This window comes from Ammodytes marinus (genome assembly GCF_949987685.1).
Source record: "Ammodytes marinus genome assembly, chromosome: 2".
Classification (NCBI taxonomy): Eukaryota; Metazoa; Chordata; class Actinopteri; order Uranoscopiformes; family Ammodytidae; genus Ammodytes; species Ammodytes marinus.
The window spans coordinates 34,824,871-34,842,370 of record NC_137231.1 but is presented as its reverse complement, the minus strand read 5'-3'; the positions used below and the strand labels follow the sequence as shown (position 1 = coordinate 34,842,370).

The following is a 17,500-nucleotide window of genomic DNA, read 5'->3' as shown; positions in this document are numbered from 1 at the left end:
AACACAGAAAAAGCAAGCGACTAAACAAGATTATAAGAATGTCTTACTCACGATCAAACAGCGTGACTTTGACGGTCCAGCAGGAGAGGTTCGCCTACTCCAGCACGCGCAACACAGAGCCCGAAGTGTTCACCTTCGAGCGGATCCCGACCCAGGCTACAGCGGTGCGATCCTACGTGCCAATCCGGCCCAAGAAGCGCGCCACCCGGGTCATGTATCCAGCCAAGGTCCGCATGCATCTCCCACCTCCGGAGAAGAAGAGCCAAGCAAAGCGCTGGTTGGTGATCCTGTGCCTGGTTGTGCTGTGGCAAATCTACACCGAGGAGCCGTGTTTGGAGGCGGAGAACGCGGTTACCAGCAGCGACTGCCAGAGCTTCCCCCTGGCACAGCGGCTCGCAGACTTCACCAACGCCTGCTCCGATGACCTCCTGGCGGCCACGCAAAGCAGCTGTCACGGCGAGCAGTCATCCAACGACCAGCAGCAAATCTTCCAGAGCACAACTTGCCCGACAGCAACACCCATGGTTGAGTCCGAAGCTTCAAGCCATTCATATGAGCAGAGCGCAGGGAAAAGCTATATGGTTGCCCTGTTAGTCTACCACAGACTAAACAACGATAGTTAAACACCTAAGGACAATGAACTGTAAACTGGCCCGATGCAGGGTCTATTTTCTGGTATGAAAAAAAAGGAAAATGAAAAAATTCCTCCAGGAAAAAAAAAATCAGCGGTGCGTCATGGCGCTGCGTAGCCGGAAAGGAAGCTCCATAGGCCGGCTTCTCTCTGCCAGCTGTCCGCCCTCCACCACCTCGAGGACGCACTCACTCACATGAAGCTGGGGAGAGACACGAGAAAGAGAGAAAGAAAGAAAGAACTATGGACACTTACAAAAAAGAAAAAAAATGAAACTTGAACCTTACAACACTTGAATTTCTCTATCTGTGTATCTTCTACACTATACCTGCACTATTATAGCCACGTGGGCGAACGGGAAGTCTTTACAAGTTTATTCTCTGTCTTAATAAGAAAAACTACTCCTGTCTAGCGCCTATACGAGCTTAAACTGACACTGTCTGTCTGTTGTCTAAATGTTAAATGTCTTATTTAGTTATTTATTCTATTTGCTATTTATTGATGAATGATTTTAATATTGAAATAAATATGTCTAAAAAGAATTTCTTGTCTCCTGCCTTTTCTATGGGTATTTTCATGGTTCTAGATTTTGTGTTTAGTAGGTGTTTCCTCTGCAGATTGCAAGAGATCCTAAGCAACTTCTGCATATTTTATAAGGTTTAAATTTACTCTCAGAAACTTGGGATACACATAGGTACATATAAAGCTGCAAATTACATTTAAAATGGTCAAACAAGTCTTGTTTTTATACAATAATATAATATTTTGAATGACAAATTATTAAATGTACAACTTATTGAAATTCTCCTAGTTTAAATAGTTTTAATGCTACAGCAACTTCTGAATACTTTACAATGTTTAATTTTACTCTCAGACACTTGGGATACACATCGCTACATATACAGCTACATATACAGTTAAAAATGGTCAAAGAAGTCTTGTTTATATGAAATAAATAATACAACCTTTTGACTGACAAAATATTACCTTAAGTTACAACCTATTAAAATTCTCTGAGGTTAAAAGGTTTTTATGCAATTTGCAATATTGGTCATTGCAAAAGGGACACACATCTCAGACGTACCTCTTAACTTTGTTGCATTTAAACTAAATCACTGGACTTGCAATATCAATAATACTGTGACATTATGCGTCTGGGATTAATACTTAAGACACTTTGACAAAAAATGAAACATTTTCAGATATGTGTCCGAACAAGTCTAATTTTTATGATATACTACAACATTTTTCATGGTAAAATATTGCCTAAGGTCACAATTTATTGAAAGTTTATCCAAGGTTAAATGCTCTTTATGCTACCTGGAATATTAATCTTCGCATAAGGCTTGAGACTCTTAATTTTTCTTTATTTCCAACAAAATTAAAATTAATAAGCAAGTGTAAAACAACATACAAACAACCAAGAATAGTCATGAACAATATTTATAAATACATTAATCCTATCTGTCTTAAAAGTAGCAGGAGAGGAGGAAGCCAAATCTTATTAATTCCCACCCCACCTTCAAATACTGACAATTATCTATACACATCTAGCAGTTATCCACTTATTTTCATATGTACATACAATTATTTACATAGACACACTTATAAAACTAATTTACGAAGCCATATCAAGGAAACATCTCATATTCTAAACAGTATCTCTTAGTTATACTATATATACAAACTATCTCGTCTACACACTTTATGTAGACGCATTTTTTCCAACCTAGAGTCTATTTTTAGCTGCAATGGAGTGGAAGACACACTCCCTGTGTTCCAAATCACATACTCTTTCTTTCTGCTACACTACATACTAAAGTACAGAGGAGTTTTTGTCTTTTTACTACACTACATACTAAAGTACAGAAGAGGTTTAGTCTTTTTACTACACTACATACTAAAGTACAGAAGAGTTTTAGTCTTTTTACTACACTACATACTAAAGTACAGAAGAGTTTTAGGGCCACAGACAGGAGAGAAAATAAATCAGAAAAGGAAGATTTTTCTTTCATTATGTTGAGAAATGTCAAGAATAAAGACGAATACTCCAAAATGCTATTGGAGTTAGTGGGTCATTTATGTATTTTCAGCATACTACATTTGACCTGCATGTATTGGGACGTCCTAAATCTTTTTCTGACGTACTAAATAGTAGGGAAGTATGGGGATTGGAACGCAGGGATAGTGAACTACAGTTGAAGTTAAACTGGGATAGACTGATTGTAAGCGACACACTGCAGGTTAATAGGGTAATTTTTTTTTTTATACTTCATTTTTTGATTTTTTTTTCAAAGAACACAAACAAACAAGTGAAAAAGTGAACACACAAATAAAAGACAAAATAAAGCAAACAACTAACATGGCGTATACTCTACTTACAGTAACATGTTTCTAAGGACATTGTTTAAACTAAAGGTAAATGTCAAGCAGAAAATAAAAAGTCAAAAATGTGTCATGAGTTGAGATTTTTGGTCCAGACTATCGAAATATAATGTTGAGATAATGTCCGTTAAAGATGGTTGTATAGGAGAAATATACAGACGCAAACAGACAAGGTTTAGTCCAATAAACACCTGAATGTACATGTTGGACCTTTGATTTATACTAGTATGAAAGAAGACATGTTATGGAAGATAAATAGACAAAAATCTTAAAATTGACCAGTGCTTGAAAAAATTATATTTTTTGTCTAGTGCAGTGTCTAACCTTAAAATGTGAACAAAATACATGAGACAATATTGCCAACCAAAAATAGACTAAACACAGTAAAAGCAATTTTTTTTTTTTTATTTTAATTTTATTTAGCTGTTTTATTTCTGTATTTTTTTAATCGCTTTTCTAATGTCTATTCTATACTTGATGTATTTAATCTTGTTGTATTTCACAACCCCTGTAAAGCACTTTGAATGGCCTTGTGTCCGAATTGTGCCATAGAAATAAACTTGCCTTGCCTTACATGTAGTTCAAATGTGGTGTAGGCTAGTGCATGGCATATTTTTTGTGCATTCTTCCGTATCAATTTCTGCAAACTCACTTTCATTTTTCAACTTTTCTCCTCTGATCCGAAGCTTGTAATAAACTGCTGAGTCATCACACACAGCTGCTGCAGGTCCGTGTGACATCACAGCTATGAGTCATAGGCCCTTCACACTGTATCCCTGTGTGTGTGTGTGTGCGTGTGTGTGTGTGTGTGTGTGCGTGTGTGTGTGTGTGTGTGTGTGTGTGTGTGTGTGTGTGTGTGTGTGTGTGTGTGTAACTCTAATGATTAATATAAACTAACTCATCATAATGGAGCGTTTTCATTGGCCGATTACAGGCATTGCATCATAGCTATCGACGTCGTGCTAAGATGAGGTAATGACTGTGGGGACGCCGGAAGGGAGATATGTTTATGTTTACGTTGCCATGTAAACGTGAACGCACATGTGTTACATTGACTTCAACTGGTAATAAGAGCAAATATGTCTGTCTGTCTGTCTGTCTGTCTGTCTGTCTGTCTGTCTGTCTGTCTGTCTGTCTGTCTGTCTGTCTGTCTGTCTGTCTACTTCAACAGGTAATAAGACATGTACTGTATGTAAATACGTTCTATATACGTTTAAAAAATTGTATTTATAAACTACTGAACAAAAGTTTTAGATTTTTTTTTATTGTAATTTACTCAGTTTAATGTCTAATTGAGCTATGAAATTTAAAGTGTCTGTCTGTCTGTGTCTGTCTGTCTGTCTGTCTGTCTGTCTGTCTGTCTGTCTGTCTGTCTGTCTGTCTGTCTGTCTGTCTGTCTGTCTGTCTGTCTGTCTGTCACCGAGTCAGTGATCCTGTTGAACAACAGTTGTCAAAATCACTATTTGTCCAAATCAGTGAATATCTCCTCACGATCCCCTACCTGTCTGTACTGTGTGTGTGCTAAAAAATATCTGGTATATTAACACACAGCCTAGGCTCTGTAAACGGACATGTTTCTAGCTTTACGGTGAGGCCCCTTTGTTTACATACCAGTTACCTAAGCCAAAGATCCGCTCTGTGTCCACATGTAAGTTACATAATACGTTTGGAGATTTGAATCAGTCCTGTCTCAACCTGTCTCATGTGTATTCATTCAAAACCACAACTAACTGCAGTGGAAAAGTACCTTCAATCTGCTAGGTTGTTCAGGTTGACGTTCACTTAGTTATATCAACGCCACGTCACCGGAAACCAAAGATTGAAAAAGATAAAACCCTTTTGTGTGATAAAGGTGGAGTCAGTGATTGTATAGAACGTGCGTTGTGAAAATCACTTTTTGTCAAAATCAGTGAATATCTCTGCACGATCTGCTCAGTAAACGGGTATGTAAACAAAGGGGGCCCACCGTAGCTATAGCAACATGCCTTTTTACAATGCCTAGGCTGTGTATTAACACTTAATTCAACTCATACACAGTAGGAACTGGTAGCCGATAGTGAGGAGATAGCTAGTCATTGATTTTGACATAAAGTGTTTTTGACAACAAGCGTTCTCCAGAATTGTACAAACTTACATCAGTCCAGACTTGCTTTTAAACGTGGTCAAATGTTTCTGCATTTTGGGAATTTTTTTTCTTCCGATTTTATTGAGAATTGGAGTCACTTAGCAATAATAATCTTCCGTCTCTTTTTGTAGAAGGTTTTATCATAAAATATTTTTAAGTTTTTAACCCTTATGCCCCGTTAAAAAAAAGTTACACTGGGACCGCTTCGTACATTTTGTGTATTTTGACCTTTAAACTGCATTAAAATGATGAAAGATCAATATTTTTTCACAATTTTTTTTTCCATTTTTTTCATGAAGGGGTTGTTATTCAATTCATGTTGTGATTTAATAAATCACAAATGAAAATTAACCCTTTAGATGCCATTTTTGATCATATACCACTAACCGCTTTTTTGAAAAATACACATAAATTCAATATTCAAATCTTTTTTTTAACTTTGATTATTATTAGTATCACCGGCTCACCCATCTGAATGATAGGTGAGAAAATTATATTTGGTGCATTATTACTTTTTGTTTAATGTCAGATTGAATAAAAAAGTTACACTGGGACCGCTTCGTACATTTTGTGTATTTTGACCTTTAAACTGCATTAAAATGATGAAAGATCAATATTTTTTCACAATTTTTTTTTCCATTTTTTTCATGAAGGGGTTGTTATTCAATTCATGTTGTGATTTAATTAATCACAATTAAAAATTAACCCTTTAGATGCCAGTTTCGATCATATACCACCAACCGCTTTTTTGAAAAATACACTAAAATTCAATATTCAAATATTTTTTTTAACTTTGATTATTATTAGTATCACCGACTCACCCATCTGAATGATAGGTGAGAAAATTATATTTGGTGCATTATTACTTTTTGTTTAATGTCAGATTGAATAAAAAAGTTACACTGGGACCGCTTCGTACATTTTGTGTATTTTGACCTTTAAACTGCATTAAAATGATGAAAGATCAATATTTTTTCACAATTTTTTTTTCCATTTGTTTCATGAAGGGGTTGTTATTCAATTCATGTTGTGATTTAATTAATCACAATTAAAAATTAACCCTTTAGATGCCAGTTTCGATCATATACCACCAACCGCTTTTTTGAAAAATACACTAAAATTCAATATTCAAATATTTTTTTTAACTTTGATTATTATTAGTATCACCGGCTCACCCATCTGAATGATAGGTGAGAAAATTATATTTGGGGCATTATTACTTTTTGAATAATGTTAAATTGAATAAAAAAAGTTAGATTTCTACCATTGACTTGCATTATAAGAAAACTTTTTGGCAACCCGCCTTTAAATTAAAGTGAAACATTTTTTTTGCCTCTGATTTCCCATATTACTGCAGAAAACACAATGCAATTGGGTAAAATGAAAGAGAATAGTAAAATTTACCCATTTTATCACCTCTTTTATCATCAAAATATGAATTTTTATGATGAAAACCACTCACTAAAACTACAAAATAACAGCTTTTTTTTTTTTTTTTTAGTGTGTGAGTGTGTGTGTATGTGTCTGTGTGTGTGTGTGTGCGCATGTGTAAGTGCATGTGTGTGTGTGAAAGTGTGCTTGTGTGTGTGTATGAGAGGAGAGAAATTACAAGGGGTACAGATTTGCAGCCCTAATATCGTATGACACATGCAAACACACACACCCCCCCACACACACACACATACACACACAATCTTATTTTGTCATGGACATGCAGACAACAGTCCCCCCCATCCATATTCAAACAAATTTGACATTTTTCTTTAGATTTGTTGTCGCAGTGGCCAGTATTCCTGAAATTTTTTAAAATTATGAAAAATCCTATTTTTTTTCAGATTTGTGTCATGAGGCAAGTTTTCCCCCAGTAATACACCATATGAAATTCATAAATCAACTAGATAATAGTTAAAACCTAAAATGTGATGCCTTACCTTCAAAATGAATGCAAAACATTATATAAATTCTGATTTTATCTTGGCATGGCCAAGGAATCAAAAATACTGGTTTTATGGCTTTTTATGAGTTTACGAAATGGCATCTTTTTAGACAAGGATTTCAGTGTATTTGATTTGAGTACACACAGACACACTCCTGGATTTTTTTTTTTAACTTCAACCATTCTGACTAAAAGAGGTGTTCACTAACTACACATCAAAACTATTTTATTGTATTTTTTTATTTTTTTTATTGGTTTGCAGCCATGAATTACACAAGGATGCCAATTTGTTGTAAAGGGTCACCATAGAGATTAGTGGGGGGGGGCTAAAATGGGGCATTTTTTTTATTGACCTCATTTTTACATAACCTTATCAAGTTTACTACAGAGAAATGGGAAATTACAGTCAAAAATATTTTTCACTTTAATTTAAAGGTGGGTGTCAAAAAATTTCGTTATAATGGAAGTCAATGGTACACAAAATGTACGAAGCGGTCCCAGTGTAACAAAAACATCTCACACAGTCAAAATGAAGTGGAAATGGATGAAACTCAGAATATCAAAACTTCATTGTAAAACACACCTCCTTACCAAATTTTATGGCTAGGGGACAATCACAGCCAAAATTATCTCAAAAATGCAACCCCAGATACACAAATCTCCACCAGCGGGGCATAAGGGTTAAGGGGGGTGCTTGTGGTGTGGTGTTTTTTTAAGCTTGTTTACATAGTGTAATTTCAACAAAACTCTGCAAACTATTTCGGCCTCCATAGCTTCTTCACTCTGTTTGTTTGTGTTGAACGGAAGCTAGAACATAGATTGTGGGTTAGTCCAGACAAGGTCATACAGACAGACACACACACACACACACACACACACACACACACACACACACACACACACACACACACACACACACACACACACACACACACACACACACACACACACACACACACACACACACACACACACACACACACACACACACACACACACACACACATACACACACACACTTTACTCACTAAACTACTATCTACATGAGAGTGTCTTATCTGAACCACAGACCACACTGATAACACAGTGGTCAGGTTCAGGTTCACTCACTGTCTACTGTTCAGTTCCTGCTTCACTTCAACGGCTCAAAACAATTAGGTTATTTTTGCGCAAAAATGTCGGCCATTTAAAAATACATAAACTATATTTTATATTTTTATACTATAATTTTTCATTTTAATATTCTCTGCATTATTATTATTATTATTATTATTATTATTATTATTATTATTATTATTATTATTATTATTATTATTATTATTATTATTATTATTATTATTGTTGTTGTTGTTGTTGTTGTTATTATTTCATTTTAATATTCTTTGCATTAAAGGGTCACTGTGTAGTTTCAGAGGAGGGGGGTTTGTTTACATTCACAGAGTCTGCAGTCAGTCTACTAAACATATTTTCTCTGCATGTAATTCTTAGTATTGAATAATTCTATCATCATAAATCAAAACTAAATTATTTTGAGGAACCTGGAACCAAACGTAAGACTAGAATATGTTTGTAAACCAAACTGTGGGCCCTGCTGCTGTAAACAACAACAACAGTGAAACAGTAACTTTTCAGGAAGCTTTCTAACTTCAAACAGTTTTCCAGGGAATAAATACACACTCATTTTGCTAGTTGTCCTTTTAGATGTGTCTCCTCATCATAGTTTAATTCTAAACTTCAGTTTCTATCTCACTCAAATAATGATTCTTGGGTTCGATTCCAGCCCGCGGTCGTACTCTGCATGTCACTCCCCTCTCTGCCCCATTTCAACTCTGTCTCTACACTATCAATAAAGCATAAAAATGCCCAATGTGTGTTTGTAAGTGTGTGTGTGTGTGTGTGTGTGTGTGTGTGTGTGTGTGTGTGTGTGTGTGTGTGTGTGTGTGTGTGTGTGTGTGTGTGTCTCACTTCATCCAGTGACATAATATGAAGGAAGAGTGTTTGGAGTAGCCGCTCGTTGTTTATAAGAAGATATCACGCGAGGAAGCTGAGCGGAGAGTTTCCACTCATGTTTGTAAGTGTGTGTGTGTGTGTGTGTGTGTGTGTGTGTGTGTGTGTGTGTGTGTGTGTGTGTGTGTGTGTGTGTGTCTGTGTGTGTGTGTGTGTGTGTGTGTGTGTGTGTGTGTGTCTGTGACTGTGTGTGTGTGTGTGTGTGTGTGTGTGTGTGTGTGTGTGTGTGAGTGTGTGTGTGTGTGTGTGCGTGTGGGCAGCGGATGACCACAACTTCCGATTGTCAGTTGGTTGATGATGTCAGAGCTTGTTTGTATACAAACACGTTTAGAGTGCGCTCCTCTGTCACTGTTTACTATTCATTAAGTGCATGTGTCGCTGTTGGTACCGCAGTGTGTGTGTGTGTGTGTGTGTGTGTGTGTGTGTGTGTGTGTGTGTGTGTGTGTGTATATGTGTGTGTGTGTGTGTGTGTGTGTGTGTGTGTGTGTGTGTGTGTGTGTGTGTGATGTAGTAAAGATGAGTGTGTGTGTGTGTGTGTGTGTATGTGTGTCTGTGTGTGTGCGCGTGTGTGTGTGTGTCTGTGTGTGTGTGTGTGTGTCATGTATTAGAGATGAGTGTGTGTGTGTGCTATCTGCCTGTGGTTGACCCTCTATAGATAGCATTGGTTAATATCAGAGAGTCACGGAACAACAAGGTGAACCGCTAACACAACAACATCCAATCCCAGTGACTAAAGCCACCACACATCCTCCCTCTCTCCCTCGCCCCTACACACAGCTGCAGCTAAGGTTGTTTTCTACGTTATATAACACTTTACTCATAGTTTACACACACACACACACACAGCCACTCATTCTGCAAACACACACACACACACACACACACACACACACATCCACTCATTCTGCAAACAGATCTGCAGAGCTTTTATCTCTAGATGTGTAGCAGAAATGTTTTTTTTTCCCCTCAATATTTAAGTTAAGTTGTTTTTGTGAGTCAATTTACATGAAATTTGCCTTTTTCACAGAGGGGGTCAGAGCGCAGGGTCAGCCACAGTACAGCGCCCCTGGAGCAGTTTGGGGTCATGGAAAAGTTACGCACTATTGCTTTAAAAACATAAAAAGTGATTATTATGTCAAAGTTATTTTTAAACCTGCAGTGTGTAGAATTTTGGGTTTTATTTCCTAGCAGATTTTGTAGAAAGTAATTATAATATCCATAAGTACATTTAATTTAGTGCATAATAGCTGAAAAAAATGTTTTGAATTATTATTTTTTCCCTTAGAAAGGGTCTCATATATGTCCATGTTTCTGCATATTTTGGACCAAGGCCTAGTGCCGCCATCTTGAAAGTGTCATAGTTGGAATGTCATCAGGTGCATTGTTTAAAATTTAGAATTGTTCTTGTCCTTGAAGGCCACTGTAGCTTCTGTTATTATTCTAAAGGGGTGGGGTTACCCAGGGAGTGTTGCATTCTAGAACTCGTTCATCACAACAAGTCAAACACAAGTCCTTACATAGGTGTTTTCGTCTCTCACCAGTGACCTTCCAACCTTTAAAGGTGCAGTGTGTAATATGACATCATCAAGTAAGTTCTACAAATTTCTAGAATGCAACCAGTGACCTTCCAACCTTTAAGACTAACACTGCAGGTTTAAGACATACCCGCTCAGCAAACTCTGGTGAATACAGGCCATTTAAATCCACTACAGTTTCTCACCCACATACCAACACACTGAGTCACCGTGGAAGCTAGCTAGTCCTAACCAGACCCAAACGCACACGCACACACACACACACACACACACACACACACACACACACACACACACACACACACACACACACACACACATCCTGACAGAAACGGGCCTTTAAAGGTGAAACTGTGGAGGAGGGTTAGTCCTAGATTGTTAGAAAGTTATGGAGGTTGTTGAAAAGATGCCAATGTCCTGGCACGCGCACACACACACACACACACACACACACACACACACACACACACACACACACACACACACACACACACACACACACACACACACACACACACACACACGCACGCACACACACACACACACACTGAGACCAGGAACTGAAACCCGATGTAGCAGGATAAAGCTCAGGTTAGGGATATGGGGGAAGTGGGGAGTTTGTCGGGAGATTCCCTGGTTGCTTTACGAAGCAGGAAAAATAAAAAAGTCACAAATTCTACAGAAAGTTGAACCGGCAAGAACATGAAAATGCGGAAAGACCAGCAGGAAACCACATTAATCATTAGGGGTTGATGCAAAACGCTCTCACGCTCTCACGCAATCACACACACACACACACACACACACACACACACACACACACACACACACACACACACACACACAGAGTGACAGAAACAGGCCTTTGAAGGTGAAACTGTGTGGGAGGTTTAGTCGAAGCGTGGCTGCCAATCAGCGCCTACGGCCCCTCCGACCGCCACCTCAAACATACAGCAGTCAGACTCATACACATTCACACGAGGCAAGGTGGGTGAAGTGTCTTGCCTAAGGACACAACAACCATGACACAGGTGGCAGAGCGGGGATCGAACTTGGATCATTGGCCAACCCATTTAACCACCTGAGCCACGGTCGCCCCGACTTCTGCCTTTTCTCAGGCTAGGATGAACCGATTTCTAAAATATTTGCACATCTATACTACATAGGATCTCAGAGTTCAATACACTTTCATATTTCCACTGGTGAAGAAGGTCTTTAAGAGTTCAGATGTCACTTAAGTGTTTCCATGTCGTCACTGTGCGTGTGTTGAGCGTTCACACACTGGCTGAATGCAGTAGCAGCAACATTACAGACATAGCTGGAAACTTATGAAGCGCATAAAGGAACAATGTGTGAGTTAGTGCCATTACAGGTTCATGTTTGAGATGTCAGCGTTTAAACACACACATGTGTCATTACTGTTAACATGCCTCACATTCCGGACGAGACACACAAACGCGCGCACGCACACACACACACACACACACACACACACACACACACACACACACACATACACACACACACACACACATACACACACACACACACACACACACACACACACTCTGTGACCTTTCGAAATATTTTTTTCTCATGGAAACCTTGTAAATACGTAAGGGCCTTAAAGGTGCAGCGATTGTGGGTAAATTTTAATTTTTTTTTCAAAATCTGTGAATATCTCTTCATGATCCGCTACCTGTGTCTGTACTGTGTGTGTGCTGAAGAAAATCCAGTGTTAATACACAGCTCGTAATTACTGACTCCACTTCTAAACATATGGATTTTTAAACGACATAATGAATTTGTGTAAAGTAAAAAAAAAAATTGAAAAAAAGATACAAAAAAGATAAGTTTAGGAAGTGTTTTATAGGGTCCCTAAGACATTTAAACTTTTTTTTTTAAAGATATTTTTTGTAGAGACAGAGTTGAAATGGGACATGCAGAGAACGACCGCGGGCTGGAATCGAACCCGGGTCCGCTGCTGGCCGAGGCCCATGGGGGGGGGGGACGCCCTACCAACTGAGCTAAGGGCGCCCCCAAGACATTTTAATTTGATCTGGTATGATGCTCTAATGTACGGACGAGGATTAAGACCACACATCAAAAACAAAAATTAAGTTCTGACTCTCACACTCAGAATTCGGAGGAAAAAGTCAGAACTCAATTTTTTTTTGATGTGTGGCCCTAATCCTCTTCCGTACTAAAGTCTCTTTGTTGCAGAGCGAACATGAACTGAAGTATTACAGTAGATTTAATCAAGTTTAACACGTTTTCAAATATATTTACACAGACTTTCAATTTGAAAAGAAGCTTCTGTGCCCGTGTGAAAGCAGAAGGTAATGTGTGTACAGGTGTGTCCAATGACATACATGCTGCACCTTCTTTTGTGTGTGTGTGTGTGTGTGTGTGTGTGTGTGTGTGTGTGTGTGTGTGTGTGTGTGTGTGTGTGTGTGTGTGTGTGTGTGTGTGTGAGAGAGAGAGAGAGAGAGAGAGAGAGAAAGTGAGAGTGAGTGAGTGAGTGAGTGAACTATTTTTATGAGAACATTTTTGTAAAGTGAGGACATTTTGTCCGGTTCTCACGTTGGGACAGGCCTTTAAAGGGCTGTTTGAGGGTTAACACTAGGTTTTAAGGTTCAGGTATAAATGAGGTTTATGTTAGGGTTAGTGTAAGGGTTGGGGTTAGACTTTTAGTTTGGATGGTTAGGGTTAGGATTAGGGGCTATGGAATGAATTATGTCAATGAATGTCTTCAAAAGTATAGCTGTACGAATTGTGTGTGTGTGTGTGTGTGTGTGTGCGTGTGTGTGTGTGTGTGTGTGTGTGTGTGTGTGTGTGTGTGTGTGTGTGTGTGTGTGTGTGTGTGTGTGTGTGTGTGAGTGTCTTGTCCGGTATGTGTGGCATGTTAACAGTAATGACACAGGGCAGGTATGAGGATGACATTTCTTGGTTGGTCCGTTGAAGTGTATGGATATTTCTCAGGAAGTAGGTCGCGTGGGAAAGGTTCAAAACTACCCCTGCGTTCCAAATCACATACTCTTTATTTTTACTACACTACATACTAAAGTACAGAAGAGTTTTAGGGCCACAGACAGGAGAGAAAAAAAACAGATAAGGAAGTTTTTTTTTCATTATGTCGAGAGATGTCAAGAATAAAGACGAATACTCCAAAATGCTATTGGAGTTAGTGGGGCATTTATGTATTTTCAGCATACTACAATTGACTTGCATGTATTGGGACATCCTGAATCTTTTTCTGGCTCACTAGATAGTAGGGAAGTATGGGGATTGGAACGCAGGATACATCTTGATTCAACAGATGATGGATGGGTGAGTGAGTGAGTGAGTGAGTGAGTGAGTGAGTGAGTGAGTGAGTGAGTGAGTGAGTGTGTGTGTGTGTGTGTGTGTGTGTGTGTGTGTGTGTGTGTGTGTGTGTGTGTGTGTGTGTGTGTGTGTGTGTGTGTGTGTGTGCGCGTGTGTGCTTGTGTGTGCTTGTGTGTCTCGTCCGGAATGTGAGGCATGTTAACAGTAATGACACATGTTCTCTGATTGGTCCGTTGAAGTGTATATGGATATTTCTCAGGAAGTAGGTCGCGTGGGAAAGGCTCAAAACGACATCTTGATTCAGCAGATGATGGATGGGTGAGTGTGCACTTTAAATCGCCCACACCTTTGGGTGTTCCCCGCCACACACATATTTCAAATACCTTTCTAAGTCTGGATTCATGTCGCTTTGAGGCTTAAATGGCCCGAGGATATTTAAAAATATAACTCATTAAAGGATTATCATATTACTCAATGCTCTATCATTAAGTGTGTGTGTGTGTGTGCGTGTGTGTGTGTGTGTGTGTGTGTGTGTGTGTGTGTGTGTGTGTGTGTGTGTGTTAAAGGATATTGTGTAATATTTGAATCAGATGGGCATGTTCTCACGCCGTTTAACATATTTTACTAAACCACAAATATTCATTTTACTAATCACGGCACATAGAGACGGTTTTATTATAAGTCTAGGTACTGCAGGTGAATTTGGTGATTTTTTCAACTTATATATATCATCATGAAACGTTGCCAGTTGGTTACTGACATTAAAACTATTATTTTTTGTATTACAACTTATTCAGAATTTTGGAATATAAATGCATATTTTTGCAATATCTAAGTAAATTATATGTACATTTGTATGTCTTTAAAATAAAAATTAAATCAAGATGTTGGTTAAAGCCAGAGGTAACATCTTTATTTAATTATTACAACATATAGGGCCGGTTTCACAGACATGGATTAAGCCTCGTCCTGGACTAAATGGAATTTTGAATGGAGATTGTCCATTGAAAGTACAATTTAGTCCAGAACTAGGCTTAATCCATGTCTGTGAAACCGGCCCATAGTGTCCCAAGGTATTCTATTTATAAATCAAAAAGTGTATGTATAGGTCGTAAGAATGCATTTTCAACATGTTTTTTAAGAAGAAAATGTCTCATAAATCAGACAATTAACAACATATGAACAAATCCTTCTGTAATAACCTTCAGAATAGTGCTGAGAATGATTATGGAAAGTTTAGTTGATGTAAGTGCTTTAGAAGTTGAGATTTCTGGTTCAGAGTATTGAGAAAAAATTAATGTTGAGATAATGTCCTTTAGAGATGGTTGTATAGGAGAAATATACAGACACAGACAGACAAGGTTTAGTCAAATTAAACACCTGAATGTACATGTTGGACCTTTGATTTATACTAGTATGAAAGAAGACACGTTATGGAAGATAAATAGACAAAAATCTTTACTTACCTAAACTATTTGGAAGCAGCATTTGAACTTGTATGATAAGGGTCACACCTTCAAACAACTGGGCCACACACACGCACACACACACACACACACACACACACACACACACACACACACACACACACACACACACACACACACACACACACACACACACACAGTCACACTCACACACACACACACCCACACACTCATCCGGACACACCCTGGATGCACTGCAGAGGAATGTCCGTGTGATGAAAGAGTGAATTCCCTGCTCTGATGAAACCGTGTTGAAATACAGGTGAGTCCAAAACCTCAACTCAACTTCCGTTTGCAATCTGGTGTTACAGTAACACGCAGCCTAGGCTCTGTAAACGGGCATGTTGCTACATATGGTGGGACCCCTTTGTTTACATACCAGTTCACAGAGCCTAGGCTGTTTATTAACACCAGATTATTTTTAGTATACGGACAGGTAGCTTCATGGAGTTTCTGTCTGTCTGTCTGTCTGTCTGTCTGTCTGTCTGTCTGTCTGTCTGTCTGTCTGTCTGCCTGCCTGCCTGTCTGTCTGTCTGTCTGTCTGTCTGTCTGTCTGTCTGTCTGTCTGTCTGTCTGTCTGTCTGTCTGTCTGTCTGTCTGTCTATCTATCTATCTATCTATCTATCTATCTATCTATCTATCTATCTGTCTGTCTGTCTGTCTGTCTGTCTGTCTATCCATCCATCCATCCATCCATCTATCTTATTGATACATAAAATCTGCATATTATATAAAAAAAATCTAAAAAAAATGGAACACAAAATATATCTGTTTTTATGTCAGTAATCAAGTGGCAAAGTTTCATGATGATATCTATAAGTTAAAATGTTTGACCCTATTTACCTGCAGTGTCTTGGTTTAAACCTGCAGTGTGTAGAATTTTGGGTTTTATTTCCTAGCAGATTTTGTAGAAAGTAATTATAATATCCATAAGTACATTTAATTTAGTGCATAATAGCTGAACATTTTTTTTTAATTATTATTTTTCCCATAGAAAGGGTCTCATATATGTCCATATTTCTGCATATTTTGGACCAAGGCCTAGTGCCGCCATCTTGAAAGTGTCATAGTTGGAATGTCATCAGGTGCATTGTTTAAAATTTTTAATTTTTCTTGTCCTTGAAGGCCACTGTAGCTTCTGTTATTATTCTAAACGGTTGGGGTTACCCAGGGAGCGTTGCATTCTAGAACTTTGTAGAACTTTCTTGATGATGTCATATTACACACTGCACCTCTAAACCCCATAGCTACATTCACTTAAATTAGGCCACCATTGATAAAACAAGTCTGACAGATATAGTTAGTAACTCTCCCTGCGTTCCAATCCCCATACTTCCCTACTATTTAGTGCACCAGAAAAAGATTTAGGATGTCCCAATACCTGCAGGTAAATTGTAGTATGCTAAAAATACATACATAACCCACTAACTCCAATAGCATTTTGGAGTATTCGTCTTTAGTCTTGACATTTCTCGACATAATGATAAAATAAATCTTCCTTATCTGATTTTTTTTTCTCTCCTGTGGCCCTAAAAATCTTCTGTACTTTAGTATGTAGTGTATGAAAAAGAAAGAGTATGTGATTTGGAACGCAGCCACTATTTTCTTCGGTGTTACCCCGCGTCTGGAAACAGATCAAAGATGAAACGTCACGTGTATAAAATGTAGAAATGTGAAACCAAACGAGCCGAGACACATCGACAGAGTTCCCAGCGTGAGGCGGTTATTGGAACAGAAGTATGTCAGGTTTGACAACAGGTTTTGTTTCAATTGAAAGCAAAGTTTCATTTGAAATAATGTTTCTGTTCACTGATACTGAAACAGAAATCTGAAGCGACAGGTCAAGTCTTTCCGGCTTTTTTTTTTTCCAGTATAGGCCTGTAGTATGTAGAAAAAAGATTTAGGATGTCCCGATTCTTGTGGCCAGATTTAGGATGGTTAGAAGTACCCGGATGTCCTACTTCATGCGGCCAAGATTGTTAGTGTTGAAAACTGCATCCTATTTGGGCGATTTTGACCCACAATCCAGTGCGCACGTGAAGTGACGTCACATCGACGAAGCCTCCATAT

At 38.4% G+C, this 17,500-nt stretch overlaps 1 protein-coding gene across 1 annotated transcript in view; it reads left to right on the top strand.

Annotated features, from left to right (window-relative positions):
- ier3 (immediate early response 3) overlaps positions 1–1,166 on the top strand; it is a 1,194-nt gene extending 28 nt beyond the window's left edge. Inside the window, exon 1 of the mRNA XM_080041404.1 lies at positions 1–1,166. This exon is cut by the window's left edge and continues 28 nt beyond it. Within this exon, the coding sequence (XP_079897530.1) occupies positions 39–623 (585 nt within the window). The 5' untranslated portion in view covers positions 1–38 and the 3' untranslated portion in view covers positions 624–1,166.
- The last annotated feature ends 16,334 nt before the right edge of the window (positions 1,167–17,500 follow it).